At 41.0% G+C, this 24,554-nt stretch overlaps 1 protein-coding gene across 1 annotated transcript in view; it reads right to left on the reverse strand.

Moving 5' to 3' along the window:
- The window catches only part of LOC126176650 (arylsulfatase B-like), a 100,053-nt gene that overhangs the window by 41,628 nt on the left and 33,871 nt on the right, over positions 1-24,554 (reverse strand). Inside the window, exon 4 of the mRNA XM_049923808.1 lies at positions 776-784. Within this exon, the coding sequence (XP_049779765.1) occupies positions 776-784 (9 nt within the window). The remainder of the gene's footprint in view (positions 1-775; positions 785-24,554) is intronic.

The following is a 24,554-nucleotide window of genomic DNA, read 5'->3' on the forward strand; positions in this document are numbered from 1 at the left end:
GTCCCCTGGTTGGGTTCCGACGGATCAAGCATAGTTGGGCTCGCCACCTGTCTCACCTAAGTGAACGAGGGCAGCCTGACCTCCCTGGAGGCCTTCTGAGTGCCACCGGTGATTAATTATCTGTTGTCAGCTATTTTAAATTTTAGGCTTATGGTTATTTGTTTTGTTTTCTTAAAATTTTGCAAAATTAATTTTTAAGTTTATCTTCCGAGCTCAAACACTGCGGCCTTCTGCCTTTAAAGTTTATGGTAACATATTTAAAAAATTTTAAGGTTTAATTGTGGCCCTCAGCCACTGGTGTTGCACCTTGCATATGTTACTTCTTTTAATTACTTTATTGCTATCTTAATTGGATTTTAAGATTTCTTGTTGTTAAACATGCTGGCCTTCTGCCTTTAAAGATGTATGGTAATACATTCCAAATTTTTGGAATCTCATTGTGGCCCACAGCCATTTGTATTGCACCTTGCGTAGGTTGTTTTTTGAATTATTTCATTGCTATTTTAACTGGATTTTTATTTTTTACGATTTCTTGTTGGAGGCCTTCAGCCGAGAAAGAGTTGCTACATTACAATAAATGACAATTAGAAGCAGAAACTGACTTCAACGCTTGGCCCGTTCCACAATCCTATAACCTGTTTTGCCCAGCGGGATTAGCGGGCCTATCACTAGCTTACACTAGGGACAACACACGCCCATGGCCAAGGGAGGACTCGGACCTCCGACGGGAGGAGCACCGCAAACCGTAACCAGGCGCCTGAGACTGGACGGCTACTCCGCGCGGCTACACAACGTGGGGTTCGGCGTCTTGTCTGGTATGTAAAGCAGGACAGATAGTAATCTGTGGAATTTCTACCGAAAGAGCTCAATGCAGGTGCACGAACAAGTGTTTCGGAGCACACCGTTCATCGCACATTCTTGAACATAGTGCTCCCCAGCAGACCACCGCTATGTGCTCACATGTTGACCCAATGACGTCGTGAACTGTGATTGCAGTGGGCACTGGACGATAGAAATTCGACCGTCGATCAATGGAAACGTGTCAGCCGTTCGAGTAAATCACATTTTTGCTGCACTAGGTCGTTGGTCGTCTCGACAAACGCTGTAATTGAGGTGCACAGTTACTCGAAACGTGCAGAGCGCCGCGGACGCAGGGTGCTGTGAGCAGTAATATGCTATGGGAGACATCCTCCTGCGCTTGCATGGGACCAGTGGTAGTAAACGAAGACACGCTGACAGCTGCGACCCACATGCATCTCTTCACGTTTGGTGCCTTCCGCGATGGTGATGTCATCTTTCGGCTGTGTTATTGTCCGTGTCTCGGAGCCTGATCCGTGCTACAGTGGTGTGAGGAGCATTATAGGGACATCACGTTGATGCCTCGTTGATCAAATTCACCTGATGGAAGCCTAATGGAAACCATCGGGGGAGCTATCTGCCGCCATCACCGCGTAGGCAAATAAGCGGTCCATTATTTACGCGAATTACATGAACTGTGCCTAAGGCGTCTAATGCCACATATCTATACAAACCTACCAACAACCTGTTGCATCCCTGATATGCCTAATGAGTTATGTACTTCTTCCGAAGACGGACACACAAGTTATTAAGCAGGTGGTCATAATTTTTTGGATCTTCAGTGTAAGTCTATTACAGGAGGAGGGACTACCCGACACTAAAAAGTAAGATGACGTCACTGTCAGACAGTGGCCTGTTCGCCACTGTTCGCATTTCTCTGCGTTGTTAAAAGAAACAAAAGGTGTCTTACGGGGGAAAAGTTTCTCAGGAAGAAAGACACCAATGGAAGGCAGAGACATGGTGGCACGGAGATATTGTTTCCGGCTTGAGTTGCCAGCAGTGGATCGGGAGAACGTAACACGGATTAACGAAACACGGGTTAACGTGTCTCCTGCACGAACCATTTAATGGACAGACGACACGCGCCACAGAACTACGAGTGTGCCAACTGGTAAGAGACGGCAACTAATTATTCTTCATGCTGCCTCTGTCAACGGTTTTGTGTCCGGTGTTATAGTGATGTTTCAGTCAGAAAAAAAAAAATTCTCGATCGCCACGAGAAACGAATGCAGATACATTTAAAATCTGGTCCGTTACTCTTGCTGCCAAATGTCAGTTCAGGTAGTGTTTCGTAATGGACACCGTTCCGTAGCATTTTGTACAATTAAGTAAATCACCAAAGTCTTTTGCAAGGAGACACAAAATATCCAGCTGGTTGAAAGATATTAAAATAGGCTTTGAACAGAGTATGCAAAAAGTGGAACGTGTGGAATTAGTTAAACGATACCAAATTATACGTCTTGCATCGTGCCACTGCCATTACAACGGCATCTAAGTTGCCTGGGCTCTAATAATAGAAGATGTCGCAGGGCGAAATAAAACGTTTACCTAGCGAGACCAAGTGAGGCTGGTAAATGAGGTTGTCACACGATTAATACTTGAAAATTGAAAGAACGTCGTGAATCATGTGTGGAAAGAGATTATGAGGTCGAACATAGAAGAAGGTGTGAGAGAAGAATCTATGTAAAACATTGTAATTTCTGTATCAGATGATGAGGACAGCAGCAGTGAAATACTGAAGCCTGTGTGGTCGTGACTAGAGAGGATCAATCAGATGACAGCTGAACTCTCAGTTATGTGAACTCAAGCACCACTTCACAATTTGAACTTAAAAACAAAAATTGACGGTCTATAAATAAGCACATAGCATTTGGAGTGCCAACACACGACATGAAAATTTAACCCTGCAACTTGCTAGTTACAGGATTAAGTTTTTATTTCATTTAAGCATATCACAAATATGCTGATATGGTATTTGTACCCTGTTTTGTAACATTTTAGGGGAGATAACTGGACGAAGTAAATACTACGGACAATTTGGAACATAACATTTGCGCAAATTTAATTGATTACAGAAATGTTGCTGTAATCAGTTAAAATTGGACCAAAGCTATATTCAGATTTTTCCGTAATATCACCTACTAAAATATTTACTTTTCCTAAAGCACCCTTGCATATAAAAATTACCACCCTCGTTTAGAAGTAACTGCCTTCGCTGTACTCTTTTTCTTCCCTTATTAACATGAATATAGTATGCCCTAAAAAATTATAAGAATCTGAGCTGATGTTCTGCATTAAATTCCAATCCTCTCTGCAGTGTCTCATGTGGAGGGCGGGTCGGTGTGACACAGTACACAGCTAGCTATCCGTCCGTCAGCCGGCGGCCCCCTTGCAGCCATTCGACACGAGTTGGGCTATTTGCCTCTCCCTACCCAACATTCATAGCTACACAAATCCAGCGCTACGCTGTTCAAACTCTCAGCCCCAGATACACATTAATAAATGAATTTTATCCATAATGGATGCTGTTGAACTCCGTGTCTTTTCCTTTATAGGTTGTACAAACATTTCCGCCAACATTCACAATAGAAGGTTACTTATTTGTTACACGACCGGTCTCGAGCTTGCGCCCATCCTCAGGTGTTTATACATCCATTTACATGTTTGTATTACTGGAAATCACTGTATAAATACAAAAAAGGAAATTATTCGCTGGTGACTAAACAGATACAAGTGGGACAATTGTAAGTGACAAGGCAGCGTTTGTCGAAAATATATCTGTACTTACATAAAGATGAAGCATCATTATTATAATTACCCTGTGGTGACATTTTTTCCGCTTATTTGCACACTTATTATCATTTTCACGTCCATATTTCAGTTTTATAAAGTTTAGCTGCGTATTTCACTATTACGATGTGCACTGGTGAAATACACTGTGTTTACATACAAACATATGGCCTATGGTCAAAGAGCTTAGACGTAGCAGGTATAAAGATGTTGCTCATACAAAAAATATGTAGGTTATGGTCAAAGAACTTAGTCACCGGAAGTGCAAGGGTGTTGCAAAAATAGAAACTTACAAAGCTATTATATACTGTAAAGTCTTTAATACACATTATGAAATTTTTTGATCCACATTTTTGTCGGAAAACTTTGATCTAGGATGTGCAATGATGTTACACACATGACATTTTGAAAGCTATTACAAATTACACAATGACAGTTACAGCATGTGTTTACAATATGACATTTGCAAATCACGATAAGGACACGTGAACTGTTGTATGACTGCTACATCGAATTTCCATAAAATATTACATTGTTTTTATATCAGAGGATAATGAGTTTTTGTTTTTGAATATTTCATGAAATATGTGAAAATAAGATTTGTTTGCAAGCTCCACTTGTTCGATGAGAATAAGGACTGGTGTGTTAAAGCTGTGGATATAAATATCTAGGTATCCAAGCAGATTCATTTTCTATCCTTTGTTCACAGTGTGTATTATTTGTAGGTTGTCTGTAATGGCTGTGGCTGAGAGACCATGGTTTTTTAAATGCTTTGCAAAGGTGGATTTGTCAGAGCTATTTAGCTGGAAGGCATCTGCAGGGTTATTACAAATGATTGAAGCGATTTCACAGCTCTACAATAACTTTATTATTTGAGATATTTTCACAATGCTTTGCACACACATACAAAAACTCAAAAAGTTTTTTTAGGCATTCACAAATGTTCGATATGTGCCCCTTTAGTGATTCGGCAGACATCAAGCCGATAATCAAGTTCCTCCCACACTCGCCACAGCATGTCCCCATCAATGAGTTCGAAAGCATCGTTGATGCGAGCTCGCAGTTCTGGCACGTTTCTTGGTAGAGGAGGTTTAAACACAATCTTTCACATAACCCCACAGAAGGAAATCGCATGGGGTTAAGTCGGGAGAGCGTGGAGGCCATGACATGAATTGCTGATCATGATCTCCACCACGACCGATCCATCGGTTTTCCAATCTCCTGTTTAAGAAATGAACTTTATGAGTTTTTCTACGTATCTGTAGTGTGTCGTGACCATCGCTTCAATCATTTGTAATAGCCCTGTATATGCTCACGGTATCTTATAGTGAAACTCCTTCCAGTTTGCCCTATGTAGAACTGTGGGCAATTGTCACATAAAAGTTCGCAAATACTTGATTTGTGGTGGCATTTGTTATTTATCTTACTATTGTGGATGATGTGCTGTTGTAGCTTGTTGTTAGTGCTGAAAAAAATTTGAATACCAGTTTTCCGAAACAGGTTGGCAATTTGATATGAAATTTTACCTACAAAGGGTATGTGGGCAAATGTGTTTTTTGCTTCTTGTGAATCTGATTTAGTAGGTGTGCATTGTTTCTTTTTGATTTTGTTGTTAAGTTAATTAATTACATCTGGGTCGTATCCACGTGCAATTTATTTGATAAAATTAATTTCTTTAGGTTGATCATGGGGGCTGATTGGAATTTTATGGATGCAGATAAGTGTGGATCTGAAGAATGCCTTTTTTGTTGTACTGGACGACATGAGGAATTGTTAATGACGTCACTCGTGGTGGGTTTTCTGTATATCTGGAAGGCATGTTTGTTATTTACATTAGATGTTGTAAGGCCAAGAAAATTAATGCATTTAACTACTTGATGTTCTACAGCGAAGTTGTTGGGCATTTTGCTGAGGCCTTTCACTAGTTTCTCAGTCTCCTCAGTTGTAACTTCTTACAAGATAATAGTATCAACTGCATACCTATTTTAGTATATTATATTATTTTTAAGTGAACTATCTCATCTGAAAAAATTATTTTCTACATGGTTAATGTAAATACCTGCAAGTATTCCTGCCAAACTACGGCCCATTACAAGACCATCTTCCTGTTTATAAAATTTGTTGTTAAAAGTAAAATAATTGTGTGATAGGACTAGTTCTAGCAGGTCAATGAGTTTCCATATCTCAGCCTTGGATAGCTTTTTGTGTTTTAATAGGTTGTTTTTTAATTATCTGAATAGTGTCATATATAGGAATGTTGTTTTTTTAATATGTCCACTGAAGCAAACAGATCTTATCTTCACATATTTCACAAAATATTAAAAAAACTGATTATCCTATGATATAATAACATTTTATTATTCTATGGAAATTCGATGTAGCAGTTATACAACAGTTCAAGTGTCATTATCATAATGTGTAAAAGTCATGTTGTAAACACAAGCTGTACCTGTTATTGTATAATTTCATGTGTGTAACATCATTGTACTTCCTAGATCTAAGTTCTATGACAACAGCGTGGCTCCAAACAGTTTTAGCCATCAATTTTAAATTTGTAATAGCTTTTAGTAAGTTCATATATATAACATCACTGTACTTCCTAGATCTAAGTTCTATGAGAAAAATGTGGATCAAAAAGTTTCATAATGTGTATCAAAAAAATTTGCAGTCTATAATAGCTTTTTAAGTTTCTATATTTGCAACATCCTTGCACTTCCTGTGACTAAGTTCGTTGACTACAACCTACATATTTCTGTATGAGCAACACCTTTACACCTGCTACGTCTAAGACCTTTGACCATAGGCCACATGTTTGTATGTAGACAGAGTGAATATCACGAGCGCACATCGTAATATTTAAATATGCAGATGAACTTTATAACACTGAAATATGGACGCGAAAATGATAGGTGTGTAACTAAGTGGAAAGACTGTCACCACAGCGTAACTACGATAATGATGCTTCACCTTTATGTAACTAAAGATACATTTTCGGCAAATGCTGCCTTGCCACTTACAATTGTCCTACTTGTATCTGTTGTCACCAGAAAACAATTTTTTTGTATTTATACACGGATCTCCAGCAATATAAACATGTAAGTGAATATATAAACATCTGAGGATGGGCGCAAGCCCGAGACCGCTCGTGTGGCAAATAAATAACCTTTTATTGTGACTGTTAGATGAAATTTTTCTACACACGTTAATACCTCATAACAGTTGGCGGTACTACAGTAGCTGACCATATCTACTAGGACCTTGTCCGGACCTGCGATGCGGGATTCCTGAATCTGCCACAACACTCACTTCTCGTGTGTGGGACTGGCTTTTACTCACAAGGGGAAACCGCCATTGATCGCTGTATGATGCGGTCGAAACTTTCAAATAAAGGGATACCTATTTGGACTTCCATGCCTACACGTAACAGCTTACCACAAGCTGACAGTCAAACTTTTGACGCTATTCCATGGGACTACTGGCGCGACACACTACCAAGATCGTTTGTGGAGCCATGTCTAGGGCATAGTTTCGATGTTTTGCGCCCTGTGTTCAGATCTAATTTTACGACCTTTTTTCCGTCGAAGTATGTGACAACAATATTTTTTGTGACATCGTGTAATACAACTGAATTAATATCAAAATATATAAAGATGTAATGCTTTACTAAATTCGATTTTATCACACAATTAACATCTTCTGGAAAACTGTTCCAACAGTTTTCGTTTGTCTTCAAGAAGTTAGTGACAAATTTGGCCCTCAGGTCCATCAAGACATAAACCACTTAATGGAACGACGTCAGAATGTACACGCAATAGCCAAAACATCTGTAAAGAAACCTATCATCAATGTCTAGACAAGGTTTTGCGGCCTTACGTCAAGATGGGCCCGTCTCTTTACGTTACTGAATCGTGTGGTGGGTGGGTGAACCGATGCTTCCTCATTTGTGCACTGGGCCGTTTGTCGATGAAATCGGAATGCCTACGTATTAATTAGAAGCAGTTCTGTCAAGGTGTATGCCGTTAGGTAAAGCATGCGATGGGTACGTTTACTGACAGGTTAAGAGTTGCACTCGCCTGTTATAGAAGTGCCCTACTATCATCACCAGCAAGGAAAATCACAAGTAGAAGCTATGCAATTAAAATGTATATCTTGATCGATAATCAGTTGCAGGCCCCTGCTTTCCAGGAAATGCTTCGATGTACATGGCTCCACGCCAAATTAGGCCAGATCGCGAGGTTGTTTTCCTAATGTATGTACACAGAAATTGTGAGTGTGGTGTATACGCGTTCCCAGGCTGCTCGTGGAAACATGTCACATCAGTCTTTTTGTGGCATCGTAAAATCCAATGGAATAATAAATAAAGTCATTCAGTCTGTTAAGCAAGATCATGGTCTGGTTAATCAGTAGAAAAATCTATTCGACAACATTCTGAAACTTAGATGAACATCTATGTGAACAAAAGAAAAATGCAGTTACAGTAAATAATACATTCAGTCAACCGCAGATTCGATGGTTGCTTGGCATCTCCAGGCATACTTGAAACCAAGTTTTCCGCGTATTCTCGTGGAAGAGACCTCAAAATGCATCGAATTTCCTCTGGCAGCTGTTTTAAAGTGGAGATCTTTTTCTTCTCGCAACTTCTTTTTTACGTAAAACTATACATTTGCAATAGACATAGCGCGAGGCTACAACGGAAAAAATTACTTTTATCGGTTTTTGTGTCGTCACATATAATTTTATCATTTAAGTCTACTGTAATAGCAGCCAAGAAGTTACATAAGCCGACGAAGAGAATGTGATATTTTCATTTCATTGTAACTAAAGTCTATTTTGATACATAAGTTCTAGAAAAATCCATACTCTGTGTAGCCATGCATGTATTCGTACGTTAGGCGAAGATCGTCCACGCATCTTGGCCGACAGGAGAGCATGGGCGCGTCACAAATCAGCCAACGCAAGCTGGCCGCTACAAAAGCAACCGGTGGCCACGAGATTCTCTATTTTAATAATGGTAGCGGCCTACATTTGCCTGAATTTACGGCTAAACTATGGCACTCAAGGGAGTTTCAGCAAATCGTCATTGAGGAGCTGAGCAGATAGCGCCCTTGGGTCGGTAAGATGACATATGTCTTACTGTGTGTCGTGACATCATGAACCAAGAGTCTCCCTCCCAGAAGGTTACCAGCCTCGCTTACAGCTTGCTGAAGAGGTCGCCCCAAGATCTTCTTGATTAGATCTTTCTACCTGCTCGCTGCTCTTTCTCTTGGTCTCTTGCCCTCGATCTTCCTCTAGATTTTGCGCTTTGTTCTGGCATATTTCCGTTATCTGCTTCATCACTACTCGGCCAAACGGGGTCCGTCTTCTTACCTCATCTTCGCTGCTTCCCGTGTCGGTTGACCCAAAGTAGACGAAAAAATACACGACTTCCAGTTTCTGTAGCTCCACCAACAAATATCGTGAACAAATGAATTACAAATCCTCATGAATTCTGTTTTACATTGTGTTCACTGTTTTTTGCAAAATTTCAAATTATTACCCCCTCGCAGAAATAGCACCACCACCTGTTCGAAGAGAGATAGCTGCGAACAAGTGGAAAATTAATTTACTCATGGGGCATGAACCGCATCCGCAACGACTGAAGTCAAGGAAGACCTTCCTTAGGACATCAAAAGAACTTACAACCACCGCTGAGAAAGCTAGACTACAACTACGGAGGGCTGCGACCTGCCTTGCCCCTGGTTGGAATAGAGTTGTTGAAGCTTTACCTCCAGGCCATGATCGGGAATGGACAACTTGGAAGTCCCTGAATAGGCTAAGATCCGGAGTTGGAAGATCAAAAGCTAAGGCGGCAAAATGGGGATACACAGACCCAAATGAAACTATAGTCTGACTGTGGAGAAGAACAGACAGTCCGGCACATGCTTCGGTGGCGACTGTGTCCAGTCTCCTGTACAGAAGATGACCTTTAACAAGCAACAGAAAATGCACTGGAAGTGGCCAAGTTTTGGTCAAAAGTAATTTAATTATAACTGTGTGAAATGTATGTACATGTACCTGTATGTTTCTGACATGAAAATAATAACATTTGATGATCAGTTTCCAAGGAACTTATTTACATGAACAAAATGATCGTATGGCATTCTTGGCCGGCAGGCCCCATTCGGGAGAGTTCGGACGCCGTATTGCAAGTCGTCTTTAATTGACGCCACATAGGTGACCTACAAGTCAGTGATGATGGACACACAACACGCAGTCCCCTGTCGGGAATCGAACCCGGGTCCCCTTCGTGGTAGGCGGTAACGCTACCGCTACGCTATGGAGGCGGACAGTTCATTACATATCAACACTGATACGTTAAGCTATTTCTGTATACCATCGTTTCGAAGATATTCACTGAAAACCTAATGCGCCAAAGTACGTTTTGGTGTGTTTTATCCCTAAAAAGATAAATTGGGCACAAACCAAAAAATACGTATTGAATTATTTTGTCCCCTCTACACACCCGCCAAGTTTCATCAAGATCGTTCACTGATACTTGTGAATGTTTTCTTGATAGTCGAAGATTTTCCGACAGTTGTGCCCTCTGTGGTCGAGCCACTCTACTATCACGGAGCACATGTGTTTTTTTGCGTACTCTAGGTCCAATGTGACCGCTTTGTAGGCGGTTTACTTAACTGAATTTCAGACTCATACGACGTACGTCTGCCTCTATGCTGCGCTTCGTTCGGTGGTAATGCTCGGTTATACTGACGGTTTAGTACAGACCTGTGTCTTATATATTTACTCCGGTTTATTACTATTACCATCTGACGTATTGTTTTGTTTCAGTCGATCTAGTCTGGTAGAAATTTCTTTTATATGATTTAATCCCCTTCATTTGTGACCAATCGTCTATTCATCCGGTAATATGAAACGCTTTTGGTAGCGTTTCGCCTTTACTTCTTTCCTCGCTTTTGGAAAATAATGGTAATAACAATAATAATTTTAGAGCAGATTGGAACTACGCCCAAGAATTATACTATTCTATGACATTGGCCTTTTTTTTGGGTTTTGATAAAATCTGATGATGACTTAATCAATCGGAACGCATTATTTGTAATAAAATTAACATTGCAGGTGAGACTGTCTCTTTTCACAAAGAATTTTGTTTCAACCTTGAACTATTGCACAGATGCAGAGGTCAGAAACAAGTGAAGACGAGTGACAGTTGAATGGCTGCATTGGTCTGCTGTTGGATTCAATAGCGAATATGCGGAAGGATTACCCCGTCTTCGAGTAACAGCCTATAGTGTGTCGCTGGAATAATAGAGCTCCCTGCATGGAGTGGAAAAATAATCTGGCTCTTCCATTCCTTAATGAGGGATCGCAAGGTAATTACCAACCAATCAGGCTGACATCATTATTCTGTAGAGTTATTAGAAATATTTGGCACTCACGTTTCGTTACTTTTAAACAGAATTCTGAATACCTTCCCTGTCGGAGTAAAGAGATTGCACACCATTGATCGTAAGAAACTAAGTATAATATTTATAATTTAAACACCACTCAGCTACAAGTGTGATTTACAAACGTTTACTTAAAACAACCCATTACCCAGTTCGGATATTTTACAGTGTGAACTCCGGGGTTATATTGTATATATACCGCTTGTATGAGTGGCTGCCAATGTTGTGTCTGCAACGGAAACTTCTCGCATACGAATGAATTTAAAACAGCACTGTATCGACAAACTACACCTAGAGGAATACATTAGATAAGATACCTAGTCGTGATGATATTCTATTCTAACTTAATTAGTAAATCTATAATGTCGAATAGATATCCTACTAGGATAATACAACTAGATACCTTAAAATTATTTATTTTCAAACAATAGAGGAATGATGTAAATGTATAAAATACGTACAGAATGTTAAATCCTACTCTAGCTTTGAGACTGGGAGAACATCTGTGACTGTCCTCTAAATCGCACCGTCGTATATTAGACGCTCGCAATAAGTTGGCTGATACCGATTAGCCCCGTGAACCATAAGACTTCCAGCCTGATTGGCACTGATAGTAAAGAGCTTAGAGAACAAGCAAATGGAACTCAGCACATTTAGTGTGACTGCCGAGCAATGGTGCGTGTATCACCGATTACGGTGCAGAAGATGTATATTGATGACCCAAAACATTATCACTACCTGCTTAATAGCTTGTTAGTCCGGCCTTGAAACGAAATACATCACTGATTCTGCATATCAGGAATCCGAAAATTTGTTGGTAGGTTTGCGGAGGTATGTGGCATTAGACGTCTTGGGGCAGGTCACGCTATGGTAGTAAATAACTGTCCGCTGGCTCCAGTATACGATGATGGTGAACGATAGCGACGCAGATAGGTTGCATAGGATTTACATCAGGCGAATTTGATCACCGAGACATCAACTTGAGTTCGCTATAAATCTCCTCAAACCACAGTACCACGGTTATGGCTCTGAGACACGGACAATTACACTGCCGAAATATGACATCGCCGTCGGGAAAGAAATCAAGCATGAAGCGATGCTGCGGTTCGCAGCTCTGAGCATGTCTTCGATTACTACTACAGGTCCTTGCAAGTGCGGGAGAACGTCACCAATAGCATAATACTGCCCCCACCAGCCAGCGCCAGTGACGCGCTGCACATTTCGAGCCGTCGCTCACTTCGATGATAGTGTTTGTGGAGACGATCGTCGACCTAGTGTAGCTAAATGTGATCCACCCGAACAGCCGTCACGTTTCCATTGATCAACGGTCGAATCCTAATGGTTCCGTGCCAACTGAAATCGTAACTGACAATGTCGTTCTGTCTACGTATGAAGACGTATTGGTGGTCTCCTGTAGAGCTCCATGTTCAAGAATGTACGATGAACGGCGTGATCCGAAACGCTTGTGCGTGCACCAGCATTACACTCTTCCGGCAGAGATGACAAAGATCAGAATCTATCTTAATTTATAAGCAGACGAGCCTCCGAACGCCACGTTCTCTGAAGAGTCGTGGACGTCGAACCAAATTAGCGCCTGGAGGTAGTTCCACTACCCTTATGCCTGTTTGCGTAAACGCTCACGACACTAGCACGTGAACATTCGTCCAGCTTCGCCGCTTTAGGGAAGCTCGTTCACAGGCTCAGCGTAATAATAAAGTGCTCTTTGTCAAAATCGCTTATCTCAATGGATTTCCCCATTTGCAGCCCATATGTTTGCTAGTGTGATCACCCGCCCCTGTCTGCCCCTTTGACGGGCTTACTACGTCACGTGCTCGCAACGCCACCAGGTGGCATCCAACGTCACGGTGGGCTGTGGTCATAATTTTTGGACAACATGGTTGTATAGATGAAGCAGCGATTACTATGATTAACCAATTATTCAAAAACAGTCTTAACCGCATTTATTATTGTTATTATTCTTTCTTTTCTCAAACGTTATGTATGGTCAAAAACAAAAGTGACGCGGACCTTGATCAAGCGTGACTTCCTTTTAACTGTACGGTATATGTTACATTGCATTTAGGAACTTTCGGGTTATTGAACACGTATAAATAACTACGGATTTCTGTAGTTGTATATATATGTTTGGATGTAGCTGTATTGCGTTGATGTACTGGTGGATATTGTGCGGTATGACTCCTGTAGTTGATAGTATAATCGGTATAATGTCAACTTTATCCTGATGCCACATATCCTTGACTTCCTCAGTCAGTTGGATGTATTTTTCATTTTTTTCTCCTGTTTTCTTCTGTATATTTGTTGTATTGGGTATGGATATTTCGATTAGTTGTGTTAATTTCTTCTTTTTATTGGTGAGTATGATGTCAGGTTTCTTATGTGGTGTTGTTTTATCTGTTATAATGGTTCTGTTCCAGTATAATTTGTATTCATCATTCTCCAGTACATTGTGTGGTGCATACTTGTATGTGGGAACGTGTTGTTTTATTAGTTTATGTTTTATGGCAAGTTGTTGATGTATTATTTTTGCTACATTGTCATGTCTTCTGGGGTATTCTGTATTTGCTAGTATTGTACATCCGCTGGTGATGTGATCTACTGTTTCTATTTGTTGTTTGCAAAGTCTGCATTTATCTGTTGTGGTATTGGGATCTTTAATAATATGCTTGCTGTAATATCTGGTGTTTATTGTTTGATCCTGTATTGCAATCATGAACCCTTCCGTCTCACTGTATATATTGCCTTTTCTTAGCCATGTGTTGGATGTGTCTTGATCGATGTGTGGCTGTGTTAGATGATACGGGTTCTTGCCATGTAGTGTTTTTTTTTTTCAATTTACTATCTTCGTATCTGCTGTTGATGTTATGTGATCTAAAGGGTTGTTGAAGTGGTTACGAAATTGCAGTGGTGTAGCCGATGTATTTATGTGAGTGATGGCTTTGTGTATTTTGCTAGTTTCTGCTCGTTCTAGAAAGAATTTTCTTAAATTGTCTACCTGTCCATAATGTAGGTTTTTTATGTCGATGAATCCCCTTCCTCCTTCCATTCTGCTTAATGTGAATCTTTCTGTTGCAGAATGTATGTGATGTATTCTATATTTGTGGCATTGTGATCGTGTAAGTGTATTGAGTGCTTCTAGGTCTGTGTTACTCCATTTCACAACTCCAAATGAGTAGGTCAATATTGGTATAGCATAGGTATTTATAGCTTTTGTCTTGTTTCTTGCTGTCAATTCTGTTTTTAGTATTTTTGTTAGCCTGTGTCTATATTTTTCTTTTAGTTCTTCTTTAATATTTGTATTATCTATTCTTATTTTTTGTCTGTATCCTAGTTATTTATAGGCATCTGTTTTTATTGTTATTATTATTATTATCATTATTATTATTATTATTATTATTATAAATACGATTCAGACTGTTTTTGAATAATTGAGTGGTCATAATGTTTTGGCTTATCGGTGTGCTTTGCGTACCTATAAATTCTGTCTGCACAGTGGACGTAGTGCACTGTCCGAAAACACCTATGGCTGAAACTACGTGAGTGAGACACAGAAAACGATTCGATGTTTCTATTTGCTTATAAAACTGCAACAGAAACTTAGCTCAGCTATTCGTTCGTAAAATAGCACTTTAATATGCCGCATAATCCACAGAGAAGCAAACAATCGTCACACTGCTTACCTAACCCATTCCTAGTGGCGAAATCGACACTTTGCCAATTCTGACAATGAGACTCTTCACTCACGCCCTTGTCAGCGAAGCCTATAAGTCCCTTACCAACAATACGTCCTCTTTCGACACGTGCAGGTGCGTCCCTTACATGCAGTGTGCCGGTTTCCTGCGAGGCTCGCGGCAGCTACGTGTGGTCTGCCTGCAACGAATCCCCGAGCCCATTACGAAAGCAGCGTCTCCCACTAAACTGGTCATGAAACTCCCAGCCAGTCGCCTGGTTTTCGTACTCGATAAGGGACACTATTCTAATAAATTCTAAAACTCGCCCTACGCCTAAGGACACCACCAATCAGATTCACTTCTCTATTTTTTGACGGGAAATATCGCTCGCCTTTTCTCCTGAGAAGGTCTGCGAAAGACAAACTTGCATCCGCCGTTCGTGGCACCAGCGCATTGCTCCTTATTGAAAGGATGCCTTCTTCACTTGTAAGATGCTATCTCTTTCCACCCCCTGCTGTCAGCCTCTGGCTATTTTGTAGCGACAGGAGTGCGTCTAACCTCAATGCACCGGCCTTGTCACAGGGAAATCTCCAGTATGGCTATATAGCCGCTGTCTCCACACTGTTTTCTACAGTGCATTCAAACTCGTACCTTCCGGTCGAACACGACACGGCGTCTCTTCTAACCTCCCTTCTGCTGATCGCCGCTTTCACGGTAACGTGTTACAGTCACCACTGCGTGCTGTTAGCGCTCAGCTGAAATTAATTTCCAGGCATGCAACACTACAGAAAAATGTTAGCGCCTGGGCTAGTCAATATCAGACAAAGAACAAAGAAATGATCAATTATCCAATCACCGACCGTCCACCACGATCTCATATCGGATAAAATACATAAATGAACTGGTATAACATTACAAGTATGCGAAAAAAATACTGCTACTTCTCATCGTATCTGCTTGCTCCCCACATGGGGAATCGTTTTGCTCTCTATATAGGATTTTTGCGGTGTGATATATTTCTTTGCGACGAATTTGTCGTGAATTTGCGACATACATTTTAACGTTAACACATGCGTAAAACTGTGTTGACTTTGAAATCCATAACACAAATACGCGACGAATTCGTCGCACAGAAGTGTCCACCTCTACACGAAGCCCCCCGTCGGGAAAGCAATGAAACCAGTAAGAGACATCTGGAAAATCATTTCTAATAAATCCGAAACGGGTAATACTTTGCTTTCAATAAACCTCTGTAAGCCATACTAGTGTCTGTCTGGATTTTAAATTATAAACCTTGTATTTGTATTACAGCCGTATTTCTCAATACGTCTACTTTTGAGAAGATAGCGAGAAACTAATTAATCTCTTATCACTCACGAATTTCAGTCGCTTGTAGATAAGGGAGCGCCAGCCTACAATGTGTTTCTTGATAACCGGATACCTTAAGTAGACATCGGACAAATCGCCAAGGGAATATCGAAACGAGACAGTGATTTGATTAAATAGGTAATAAATAAGTGAATGCGATATGTCGCTGTTGATAAGATGCTATCACTACAATCAAACGCAGCACCTGCCTACCACAATGAAATGTGGTAATAGATTAAATGTACAATACATATGCACACACGCCAAAATTCACACAGAGTGTCGCTCTTAAGAATTGTAAGAAGCATTTTATCAGGTCTTTCAGCAGATATTTGTAATTTGATTCTGCTTTTTATCGCTGAAGTCGACCCCAACAAATACTGCTCATCAAATGTTTATGCGACAACCAGTATCAACGCAAAACTTCTTTTTCCCGGTGGAAGAAACTGGTTTTTAAAACCGGAATTTTACGTACTAATTCGACAGAGCGGTCCCACATTAGTCTGGCGTCGTATTAGGTTCGTGATAGGTGTGTTATATGGAACAGTAAAACAGGAAAAATAACTAGTAATCCAGTAGCAACGGCGTACCCCGTTACATAGCTGGCAGGTAGTACAGGTAAATCGCATGTAAATGTTATTTTTGCCGTTTTTTTGTATGGCCTCGTATTATATCAGTAAAAAACGCCAAATACTTTGTTTATTAGAACAGTCTTCCAAAAAAAAATGGTTCAAATGGCTCTGAGCACTAAGGGACTTAATATCTGTGGTCATCAGTCCCCTAGAACTTAGAACTACTTAAACCTAACTAACCTAAGGACAGCACACACATCCATGCCCGAGGCAGGATTCGAACCTACGACCGGAGCAGGCGCGCGGTTCCGGACTGAGCGCCTAGAACCGCTAGACCACCGCGGCCGGCAGTCTTCCAACATCACCTGTACTTCGAAAAGGCAGTTACGCTCAGATGGCGAGACGAACAGTGGAACATGGAACTTACAATTCAAGTAGACAATATCAGACAGAATAGGTACGAAGGAAGCTAGTCCACAGTTGCTGGACGACATTGGTCAAGACTCCTTGCCGGTTATGCCAAGAAGAAATACAAATTTTCCAAAGTTAAACGAACCTGTTTCCTTTCGTTCGGTACAGAACCTCTTCGTACATATGTCGACCAAAGAGCTTCCTTCCATGAAATATTTGTCACACGAATGTTTTACAAATTAATTACTAAGTGTTATGTTACACCGTCGTAACGCTATTGAGATACAGAAACGGGGTAGTATACTGTAAGTACTGCTTTACAGAAAATGGTACACACGTTTTGCATTCGTTTCAGCACTGATCACTGACCTTCAGTCGTAAATTTTTCTCCTACACACATTGAGAAACCACATCACACACACACACACACACACACACACACACACACACACACACACAGACATACATCCAAATATATTAGTTTCCCTGGTGTTTCGTTTTTGCTACGTGTAGCTGGTGTGAGATCTAGACACGTACTGCTCATAACGTCTGTCAAGTGAAGATCAGTGTCGACTGAAAGAGTCGATGTGGTTCCCTTCACAAAAAAAATTATTTTTAAAGTAGAACCTTATGTTCCCATTCGATGGGATATGTATAGATATTACGAAAGCGTGGGAAATGGAATGAAATTTGTTATGTAAATACAAGGAAACTGTAAATCGTTTTGCTTTTGATACTTGTATAAACTTGTTAAATTTGTTTCTTTTTGGTAAATCTTGAAAGACATCATTTAATGAAAAAAATGTTTAGAGCAGATAATGATGAAACTGGAAACAATCTAAGTTTGCTGCCTAGGAAGAAGCAAGGATCAACTGTATATGCTATCACCATTATCCATAATACGGCGGTTCTGTTGTTTTGAAAATTGGAATTTTCTTCTAATTTTGTAAGGAATTCACCGATGAAGATGTGTGAGATCCCTCTTGATTTGTAGTGTATTATGTTTGATAAATTTTACGTTTGCTAGAATTCATCAGACAGCAGAAGTAATGTGCAACCCTAAGAAGCACTGAACAATAGAGTGGCAGGGAGATGGAAGCTGGTTCCCACGAACGTGGCGGTGACAAGTGGTCCAGTGGTCAATACGACGCGGTAGTGAATCATGGGAATGGAGAGAAGAAGGAGAGCCCTGACAGCTAATGTTGCTCGGCAGTCAATTCGTAGGGGAGCCACATGCGTTCTGGTGCGAAACTCGGAACTTCCTTTATTAAATATTAGTTATTAAAATCCGCTTTTGCCATAGCAAATTCTTGCAGCAACCTACACGTCACCAGCACCTTAGTACCATATAATAGATATGCAATGACCCAGGTAATTCAGTAGCCAAATGAATTCTGTTAAAGTATTGAAGATTTCATGAAGCATACAAGAGAATTCAGCCGTGCATCTATGCCACAAGTCGGCGAAAGAGTTCTTACGTAGGCCCGGATGCAGGGAAATGTGGGGGAAGGGGGGGTTAAACCGGGTTATCTGCCTCGAGCGGCAATTTCAGGGGGCACAAAATTCATATTCTTGAAGAAAAAAGCCGTATTTCACAAAATGCATATCATCCAGCGCACGTTCCTCTATCGATTATTCGTATGATGTTAACACGCAGCCGACTTGATTTTTGAACAGTTTTGAACACACTCTAAGTTGCTTTCATAAGTTGATTTTTGGATGCGTGCATATTGTACGAGTTGTCTCTGCCAGGGGAATCTCTGTCACATCTAGATATAAAAAAGTTCCCCCTGGCAAAAGGGGACGGGGCTACACGAGCTGAGCCGAATAAACCCGAACGGGTGAAGGCCAGTTGGTGTTTGTCTAAGCGGTTGATTGGATGAGCGAATTATCAGCGTTGTTATAATTATTGAGGATCCAGAGATTCAGAATACTTCAGTGGAAATAAGCGACTAACAGTAATAACCGATAAGAGAGATTACGTATGATCTTCTCGCTGTATCGAAGAAAACAAAATTTTGACACAAAATTTTTGCCAGATCGCAACAATAACAGTTGTTCAGTTCTCTGTTAGCACACTTTAAACTCTATTCTAGCAAGAGCGTGGAAGAGACGTCGTACGAACACGTAACAGGGCTTAACCGGAGAATAACGCGGGATTCTGTGATTCTGGCATGTTTGGTGAAGTTAACCGGAGAATAAGTTTTGACAATGGCAGGAATAGTTACAGAATTGGTGGTGACAAGATTGTCTGTTAGAACGAGAAAGGAGAAGATGGCTCTGAGCACTATGGGACTTAACTTCTAAGGTCATCAGTCCCCTAGAACTTAGAACTACTTAAACGTAACTAACCTAAGGACATCAGCCACATCCATGCCCGAGGTAGGATTCGAACCTGCGACCGTAGCGGTAGTGCGGTTCCAGAGTGTAGCACCTAGAACCGCTCGGCCACCCCTGCCGGCAAAAGGAGAAGATGGTGGTGGTTAGTGTTTAACGTCCCGTCGACAACGAGGTCATTAGAGACGGAGAGCAAGCTCGGGTTAGGGAAGGATTGGGAAGGAAATCAGCCGTGCCCTTTCAAAGGAACCGTCCAGGCATTTGCCTGAAACGATTTAGGGAAATCACGGAAAACCTAAATCAGGATGGCTGGAGACGGGATTGAACCGTCGTCCTCCCGAATGCGAGTCCAGTGTGCTAACCACTGCGCCACCTCGCTCGGTAAAAGGAGAAGAAACGAGAACATTACACGAATTATAAGGCACAACATGAAGATTCCAAATTCATATAAGAATGTCGCACTACTACTTTTCGATGTCATGTTCGAGAAGCTGGAGCATATGAATGGAATGTGAAACTATTTTCTAGCATAAAACTTTCTGCTTGCAGTAGGCCTAATAGGCATTTGATATTTCTACCCCGTGAATTATAGTCTGTCGTGTTACTTACATAGATCAGGTAGATAAACATGACCATTTGTGCAAAAACAGTCTCGCTTATTTGGTGTGTGTTGCAGTTGCTGCAATATTAGAAAGGCCTATTTCGTTTTATCAGTGACAAAATAGACATACACTATGTGATCAAAAGCATCCGGACACCTGGGTGAAAATGACTTACAAGTTCGTGGCGCCCTCCAAAGGTAATGCAGTTTGCCAACCATTAGCCTGGACGGCAGCCTCCACTCTCGCAGGCATACGTTCAATCAGGTGATGGAAAGTTTCTTGGGGAATGGCAGCCCATTCTTCACGCAGTGCTGCACTGAGGAGACGTATGGGTATCGGTGGCACGAATTCGTCGTTTCAAAACATCCGAAAGGTGTTCTGTAGGATTCAGTCAGGACTCTGTGCAGGCCAGTCCATTATAGGGATGTTATTGTCATGTAACTACTCCGCCACAGGACGTGCGTTATGAATTAGTAGGTGCTCGATCGTGTTGAAAGAGGCAATCGCCATACCGAATTACTCTTCAACAGTGGGAAGCAAGAAGGTGCTTAAAACATCAGTGTAGGCCTGTGCTGTTATAGTGCCACGCAAAACAACAAGGGGTTGAAAGACACCACTGCGCCATAACACCACCGCCTCCGAATTTTACTGTTGGCACTACACACGCTGGCAGATGACGTTCACCGAACATTCGTCATACCCACACCCAGCCCGTGTGAAGTGTGGCTTATGAGCAGCAGCTGGACCATGAAATCCATATTTTCTGACCTCCCACCTAACTGTCACAGTACTTGCAGTGGACCCTGATGCAGTTTAGAATTCCTGTGTGATGATCTGGATAGATATCTTCCTATTACACATTAAGACCCTTTTCAACTGCCAGCGGTTTCTGTCAGTCAACAGACGAGGTCGGGCTGTACGCTTTTCTGCTGTACGTGTCGCTTCAAGTTTCCACTTCACTATCACATCGGGAACAGTGGACCTAGGGATGATTAGGAGTGTGGCAATGTCGCGTACAGACGTATGACACAAGAGACACCCAATCACCTGACCTCGTTCGAAGTCCGTGAGTTCTGCGGAGCGCCCCCATTCTGCTCTCTCACGATGTCTAATGAATACTGAGGACGTCGATATGGAGTACCTGACAACAGGTGTCAGCACAATGGACCTAATATGAAAAACGTATGTTTTTGGGGTGTCCGGATACTTTTGATCATACAGAGTAACAAAACCGAGAAAACACACCAGTCTTGCGTACTATTCGTATTAACAGCTTTTTCAGCATTAGACAACGCCATTTTGATTTTTCATGTAGAGAAACGTTTGACGAAGTTTGACATAGTAGATTCTTTCGCAGAAAAGGAAAGCACGCCGTGCAAATATGTATTAAGATTAGAGAGCAAAAGATACTGGGACCTAAGGACTGAAGAAATGTGTACTGTCTTGTTTGTTTCTTCTCTTTACTGATTTTGTGATTCCTGTATTTAATTTTATGTCACGCAAAAGAGAAACTTATTAGCTAATAACCAACAAAGAGTACAAATTATCTGAAGAGCCCTTATTCTCCCCGTCGCAAATAATCGTGAGTTTTTTTTTTTTTTATGAGAGGTAGAATGCCAAACCGGCCTTCTAGGACCAGAAGATGTACCATATGACATTCTAATTCCACCGTCCTTAATATAGGCTTGATGACTCCCACTACAAAATACATACATTTAAGTTCCATAGAGCGAAGTACGGTGACGTGCGATAGAGGAATGTCCTGTCCCAAACGCTCAACGGCTGACGGAGGGAGCGGGGTGGGGGCAGGACGGGCGCCACTATAAAGTTTTCGCCCCGATTCGGAAATTTCGGAGATGCGGGGCTGTTCTTACGTTACAGACAGTCTCACAATGCTCTTGAGTTTTACTAATAGTTTCAGACGAATTATTTCTTAATAGCAAATTGTTACCGTTTTAAGGTGTTTGCTAATAAGCGCATCGTAATGCCATCCCGGGACTTATTTCAAATAAATTAGCTATAAGCAAGCAAATCACGTTGAAGAGTCCAATGCACTACAAAGGTTGCTTCGAGGGACAAGATCTACAAGAGACTCATAGAAAACAGCTAGGTGAAAATTACATACAGCGATTCACTAAGATAATCCAAGAAAGGGTTACATTAAACACTACAGTCTCGGGTAGGAAGACTTGACCAGTTATCAGTACTTTACTTCTATCACTTTCTACGGAATCGTGATTAAGTTGAGAAGCTTTTACGTCAGTCTAGTACAACGACGGAACGTGGCATGAGGTATCCTTAAGCTGGGAATAATGCTAATATTTTAAGGGCAGAAGATGCAATTTCAAATCAAATACAGTTAAACCTCTGGAAAGACCTCCCGTCTGAGCCGACCCCTTCTCTAACCGGCTATATTTTTAAGGAACGGAAATAACTTTCTGTAAGACCAATGAAAAGGTTATCCCCTTTGAAATGACCACTGCTTTTCTCGATCAGCGATCACTCTTTAACTAACAGTGCCCTTCCTTTCAGACGATCACGAACATACTGTATTAACGCAAGGTTTCTCGTCGACAATGTGACAACAAGCTCTAAAATTTCACTGTCGTTTCTATATGTAATAGCCAATAGTGCTGGTTTTTCCTGTGTGATGAACAGTCATGGCTACTTCAAATAAAAAGAAAACTACTTGTTCTTTCACCAGAACAGCGAAATTCTGTTATAAGAGAGATCGAAAACGAAAAATTGTAGTGTCAATTAGCTGGTGAGTTTAATTGTGGGGAAAAATGAAATACAGTATAAAACTCAAATCGCTGCTATTACGAAATGGTAAGAAAGTGTCAACAAAAATTCAAGGAAAAGAAGTTAATAATTCCATTTTAGAGTGGGTTAATAGAGCACGTGTCAAAGGATTGCCTGTTAGCAGACCGATGCTGCAGTAAGAAGCCCTTGAATTTGCTTGTTATCTTGGAACCCCAAATATTAATGCAAGCAACGGTTGGTTGGACCGAGTTCGTGTTCGACACAGTATTGTTTTTCAAGCAGTCTGTGGAGAAAGTGCATACGTTAATCAGGATGTTGTATCCGACAGGGAGTCGAGACTTAATGTAATTATAAGTGGCTATTGTGATAGTGGCAGTTACAACATGGATGGAGCTGGTCTATTTTTTAAATCTATTCCAGACAAAACACCAACTGTTAAGGATGATCAGTGCAAAGGCGGCAAAATGGCGAGACAAAGATTCACGATCCGTGTTTGTGCTAATCTCTGCAGTGAAAAAGAAGAACGACTAGTGATACAAAGAGGAAATCGTTCACTGTGCTTAAGAAAGATTAACATTTCCTTCCTTGTGTCTCTTGGCACGGAAATAAAAATGCATGGGTGACGTGTGACAAATGAACATTGAGAAATGTAATGTCATACTTTTCGTAGATAATGCATCGGGTTATCAAGTCTGGATGTAAAATTTATTTTTCCTATGGACACAACATCACGTGTTCAGCCTCTTGATCAAGGAGTGATCCCGTCTTTTCAGCTAAATTACCGAAAAAGCTTCTGCATTGTCTGGATGTGAAAACGTACAACGCCACATCCGTGCATGGCCTAGCTAAGTCTGTAACAGTAGGTGATGCTGTCAGCTGGATTAAAAGTGCATGAGATGAAGTGAGAAACGAAACAATTAGAAAATGCTTCATTAATTCTGGTTTTCGGTATTCACAAAATGCGAACGACGAAGAAAAAAAAAAGGATGGCGATAAATCGATTAACATCCTCAGTCACCTGCGCAATGCTGCCAATATTGAATTGGATATTTCTACAGTGAACGAAGAATTTGGACGCATCAATAGTGATGATAATTTGGAAGATGAGCGGAAATGAACGCACATCCTCAGTGTAGTGACACAATTATAGTGAAGATGACGCAGTTCCTGTAAGGCAGTTCCACTAGGCGATGCCTTACATAGCATTGCTAGACACAAGTCCCTTGCTACTGAGCTTTCCATCCAGAAAGTGATGAACTTACTATCTGAGGTGGGAAAGGAACATGAGAATGTGATTGTAAACATACGTATGAAAAACGATGTGCAGATCCCGATTTCTGCGTACTTTTCAACGTAAACGATGAGGTACTTACTGTATTATAATTATGGTTATTCACACATCACAAGAGCTTGTTTTTCATTACGAAATTTTTTTACTTTATTTGTATTTACCTTGATCACCCTTTAAGAATACCATACAGCCAGACGACTACTTTCTCAGAAAAATTCAAGTAGTCAGCTCTAAAAGGTTTCTGTCTAAGTAGAAAATAGAAGCATGAAGTGAATTGTAAACTAAAAAATGGCTTTCCGGCAGCAATGTCGAGTTACAGTTGTGTGCGTCGCGGAGTACGACAAGTGTGTTGCGGAAAGTAACGAATTCACTTCTCGGAAAAGTTGAACCGCGTCCATGGATGATGAAGATTTGAAGAGTGAAATACA

Source organism: Schistocerca cancellata, chromosome 3 (genome assembly GCF_023864275.1).
Source record: "Schistocerca cancellata isolate TAMUIC-IGC-003103 chromosome 3, iqSchCanc2.1, whole genome shotgun sequence".
Classification (NCBI taxonomy): domain Eukaryota; kingdom Metazoa; phylum Arthropoda; class Insecta; order Orthoptera; family Acrididae; genus Schistocerca; species Schistocerca cancellata.